We start from the raw sequence: 4,976 nt of genomic DNA, 5'->3' as shown, positions 1-4,976 counted from the left end.
TTTTGCTTAGTCTAGTACATGCCCATCACTTTGCTTAGTCTAGGACTTGGTTCCAGAGCTCCTTCGCGTTGACAGCACCCACCTCATCAAGCTCACGACCTCCAGCCACAAGCAGCAGTTGCTGCTTTCCACAACCACCACCAAATGAGACACTCTTCTTCTTCTTCCTTCTCATCCCTCCTCTCCATCTCCCAGCCTCGAAAGCCCAGCACTTATAGTCCCATCCAGCTGCACACAGGTTGCCCCTTTGGGGCATTTCGTCGAACACTTTGCAAGGGTCAAGTTTGGCTGCTCTAATGGAGGATTTCAGAGGTTGCAGGTGTCAATTGACCACTCTTGCTCCTCTGTGAATCCGCTCCTGTTTATGAGGAAAATTCAAAGAGATAAAACCTCATAAGAGGAAAGAGTACCACACACACGCCACAGACTAAAGAGTCAAACATCACTAGAACTGAGTCTTCCATAGTTATATATAAAAGGAAGAGTGAACATTCTTATTTGGCTAACGGCATTGTACAACAGGCACTTTAAGACTTGTGCATGCAAGAAAACTATATATGAACTTGCTTAAATCATGTATAATATTAGCATGATAATAGATAAGGTTTTTGGGGATATAAGAGTTACCGCCCATGTTATGGTACACAGCCCCACTCATTTTCCATAGCCACAACTTAAATAAATGAGCTATGGAAAAAGAACCAGGGATTGAAGTATTGCCATTATCTGACCTTTATATGCGGCCAGGCAATATATAAGATAGTTTCGAGGGCGGTAGAAGCAAAGCTAGCTAAAGCCTAAATTATGCAATCTTAGCGCATAAGAACGGCAGCTTCCTGCACCAAAGGTGTAGTAACGTGTACGAAATGCTCAGCTTCCCTCTCGACCTGTTCCCGGCACTTGTGACTGCCCTTTTCCTTCATTTTCTTCACGAATGCCACAAAATGCCTCCAGTTATCAGGCTGAAACAAGTGCGGGTTCATCCTCAAGTATGTGAACGCGCACATTTGGTTGCCTTCGGTATTTCCCTCAATGTTCAACGACGATGCTTCCAATATCTGCTTGTGTGCGTAGTCATCGTACCTTGGCAATGCATTTTCACCTGCGAGTGGTACGTTTGCTTTCAGAGTCGCCATAGCCACTTGCCTAACAAGCTTCTCTGGTAAACATTGAGCCTCCTGTGGCTGCTCGTGGTCACGCATCTCAATGCAAGTGAAATTGAATATTGCACCATGGCGTGCTAACATTTGAGCAATAGGAATGTAACCATCCCGGAATCGTGTGTTGTAATACCCTGCAGTCAGCTCAGGGGCATGGGACCGGGTTCCGTAATGCCAGTGGATGCCTGCAATCTTTACTGAGATCTTCACACCGTGATTCTCAAAGATAGACTTGGCTGAGGTAAGGATCCTCTCACCATGGTCCAGGAGCATCTGAGAATACCAGCCGAGGAAGAATTCACCATAAGTACTGTTCCAGCCGCCACCATCTTTTCTGAAAAACGGGGTATCTTCTGGCCATTTATTATATTCACCGGCATCAGTGGGGCCTGTGCTTCCCCATTCTGGCTTGCCAGCAGCTTCAGCAGCAGCTTTTAAACCAATGAGCATATACTGCATCATGTTACATATATTAGTCATGTTCTAGGAAACAAAAAGCTACAAGCAGAGAGAGAGAGAGAGAGAGAGAGAGAGAGTTAAATACCTTGTCAAAACATTGGAAGGCACCAATTCCGGGAAACCTCCATGTCCCATTCTGCTCTGGATATGAAGGGTAACGAAGCTCACCTGCTGGCCCCATTCCAACTTGGATTTCCTGAATTAGGAATATTGAAAATTAACAAACAGGAAAGGCATGTGGCAGCATGTTCAAATGTTACAAAACTAAAGATTGAATACGGTTGCAGACAAATGCATAGTCTTAACGAACAATAAAAGCCATTCATTAACCACCAGAGGTTTGAGTTTTCTTTTTCTGTTTAACATTCCTTTTAAGTGAACTTGTAGCAATATGTTTTTTCAGCATGTGCCAGAGGATGAATTTATCCTAAGCATCTGATAGCACATTACCACCAAGGTAAGAACAAACAAGTTATTCAAGCACTTCAAGGTTCAAAGTTAAGTCAACGTCAAGGTTCAAAGTGCAGCAAACCAATAAAGACACGTTAGAAACACTTCTTCCTAAGGCAATTGCTATGAACCAACAAGCTCTTGCACCGTTGGTTCAGTGTAAACAGTTTATGTATCCATCTTTCAGGCACATGCAAATCGATTCTTTAACAAGAGGAGATGCTTTAACAAGAGAGACGGTTATTATTAAGTTTTATATAGTGGGATAGTTTCAATAGCACAATAAACTCTATCAGAAAATTGAAGTCACCATCAACCAACTATGAAACTCTTAAGCACCCAACTGAATTCATCTAGTAAGAATAAAAAGCCTGAAGTATTACCACAATGGTGTCACCAAGGAGGTGTTTGAAGTTGTCTCTGAAGGCACGCATGAAATCGGAGTAACACTGCACGGGTGTCCTGCCCTTAAGGACCGGGAGGGTATCAGCGCCAAGTGATAAATACTCGCAGTTCCTCCTCCCCCATTGATCAGTGTATGCAAGGTCTGGATCCTTATCAACCTCCTCCACAACCCACTTGGGTAAAGGAATACTGTGTTCATAAAAAATAGACTATTCACCAAGGCGCCACAAATCTCCAAAATCCCATACAACAATGTAATGTTCAAGTGCAATGTTGCTATAGATGCCATTATCAATAGAAAATAAGACATCTCTTTTGGTAATGGTATAAAAGAAAAACCTAATCTATATTTTTTGTAACAAATCCAATGAACGCAATTTTAACAACCCCAATCCAAACTACAGCTTTCACTCAAGAAGGATGGCATATGATCATATTGGTTATGATGTTTCTTAACGTTAATCACAGTTTATCAATACCTAATCATGAGAACTTTACCGTTTCACTATCCCCAATTGCAAAAAATAATGACAAATTTAAGACCCAACAGTTACTTTTCTAACTGGTATACATCCATTTTTGCAAAAATGTTGTTAAGCCAGGCCTAGATGTACTGCTCAAGTAAAATAACTTCCAGCAAAATCTATTCAGCCAAATTCAGACAAAAGCTAATGTACTTTGGTTCACACAAGAGCGTGCACCCACGCTCCAAAGTCGCACGTGAAAGAAAAAATTAAAACCAATCAGAAAAACGTGAAAACAATGAACACTGGAAATGACATGAGAGAGAGAGAGAGAGGAGGAGAGAAAGAGAATCAGAAAAACGTGAAAACAATGAACACTGGAAATGACATGAGAGAGTGAGGGGGAGAGAGAGAGAATCAGAAAAACGTGAAAACAATGAACACTGAAAATGACACGAGAGAGAGAGAGACTCACGTGACAGAGTCCCCGACGTTGCCGCCACACTTGTGAAACGACATCACAGCCTGGACTTTGAGGCCATGCTTCTTCGCCATCTCGAGAAGCTCCGCGTACCCGCCCCAATTGTACGCGCCAGGCGCTTCCCTCTCCACCAAACCCCACCACACATCCATCATCACACCCTCCACTCCGGCGCTCTTCAACGCCTGAAGACTCGCGTTCATCGCCTTCTTCCGATTCACAGAGTTGTTCATCGTCACGCTATCCAACGGCATCATCACGTAAACCGGCACCCCCGTCCCCTTATTCTGCGCACCCCTCACCTGGTGCTCCAAAACCGGAGATTCCATCTCCGTCGCGAACGCCTGGCACGCCGCTGACAGATCGGGCCGGGTCGACCCGAGAGGCGACCGGCAAGGGCTCAATGGCGGTGACAATCCGTCGATCGCGTCCGGCCTCTGGATTTTGCACGTCAGGCTCGGCGTCGACGACCTCCACTTCGGCGATGCGTTCACCGATTCAACGGAGGATGAGTTCGTATCTGTCGTGGAAATCGATGCTCCGGCGAGTGCTCCGATCTGGTGCGTTAGGTTCAACGCCATTTCCGAAGCCAAACAGAAAATAAGCCTAAAAAGTGAGAGGAAATAAATTAAAGAGGAGAAAAAGCTGTATTTTGGACCTCTGCCTTTTCCTTGGCTCTGCGTGTGAATTTTTTGGCTTTTTGGAGATTCAGATTCTCAGTTAAGTCACAGTAGCTTTTGTTTTTCAGATCTTTTTCGGATTTGAAAATTTTGTGTGGGAAAAGGCAGGATTGTGAAGCTCCTGCATTTATAGAAACGAAAGAGCTTGGTTTGGAACTGGGTTTGGATAAGATTTAAATAATCTTTTCTGGTCCGCTACCTTTCCGACAAGTGTCCTTCACTCCACGTGGCAGCGGGCTTCGCGGCCGAAAATGTGACGGCTACGATCGCTCGGGATGCTCATGAGCCGACGAGTCTGGACGGTGCGATGGCGCTTCGCGTGAAGGTTCCAGACTTTTGGCTAACGCGCTTTGCCGCCTTGCCGCTTTGACACGTGGAGGAGAGGAACTGGCACTGGGAGAGAAACCTGTCCTTAAGGCTTAAGACATGTAGTTGGGTGAGACTGGTTGTGGAGGTGGCTTGTTACTGTTGTTGTCGTTTTGTTTTCTACGGTAGAGAAAGAGCGCTGGAAGGGAAAGAGGACACGTGGCGGACGATGAGTAGCGGTGTCAGTGAGTGCTTGACACGTAAGGCTAGGCTTGTTTCGGTATGTGTCGCGGTTTATGGTGACGGTGAGGGTATAGGTCGATTGGATGGGTGGCCCACCAATGAATCAGCTCAAGCCTTGACGTTTATGATCTATTTGGCGTTCAGGTGTTGTACCTGATTTTGGGGATCCGGAAATTAGAGGATCTTTTGATTCGAAAACAGATATTATTGTGGACAAGGGCATCTGTACTCTAAAAAAGGTCTAATCTGCGGTTTTCCTCAAAATTCTATCATAATTGTTAAATTATCCTTAAGGTTTGTTTTGGGTAAATTAAGGAATTAAACTATA

At 44.6% G+C, this 4,976-nt stretch overlaps 1 protein-coding gene across 1 annotated transcript; it reads right to left on the bottom strand.

The window, feature by feature from the left end:
* Positions 1-442: 442 nt before the first annotated feature.
* On the bottom strand, positions 443-4,426 carry LOC117622699 (beta-amylase 1, chloroplastic). The gene is made up of 4 exons (XM_034353463.1): positions 3,414-4,426; positions 2,453-2,663; positions 1,705-1,815; positions 443-1,613 (listed from the first exon to the last, which is right to left on the bottom strand). The coding sequence occupies exons 1-4, from the start codon at positions 3,998-4,000 to the stop codon at positions 813-815; spliced, it is 1,710 nt and encodes a 569-aa protein (XP_034209354.1). The 5' UTR covers positions 4,001-4,426; the 3' UTR covers positions 443-812.
* Positions 4,427-4,976: the final 550 nt, after the last annotated feature.

Source organism: Prunus dulcis, chromosome 1 (genome assembly GCF_902201215.1).
Source record: "Prunus dulcis chromosome 1, ALMONDv2, whole genome shotgun sequence".
In the NCBI taxonomy this organism is placed as follows: domain Eukaryota; kingdom Viridiplantae; phylum Streptophyta; class Magnoliopsida; order Rosales; family Rosaceae; genus Prunus; species Prunus dulcis.
This window is presented reverse-complemented; position numbering and strand designations above follow the sequence as displayed.

Excerpts from the sequence above, each read along its gene's own strand:
- LOC117622699 (XM_034353463.1), bottom strand. The coding sequence starts at position 4,000 with ATGGCGTTGAACCTAACGCACCAGATCGGAGCACTCGCCGGAGCATCG. Across the intron at positions 2,664-3,413 it reads AACGTCGGGGACTCTGTCAC|TATTCCTTTACCCAAGTGGG; the intron begins GTGAGTCTCTCT and ends TTATGAACACAG. Across the intron at positions 1,816-2,452 it reads TCCTTGGTGACACCATTGTG|GAAATCCAAGTTGGAATGGG; the intron begins GTAATACTTCAG and ends TTCCTAATTCAG.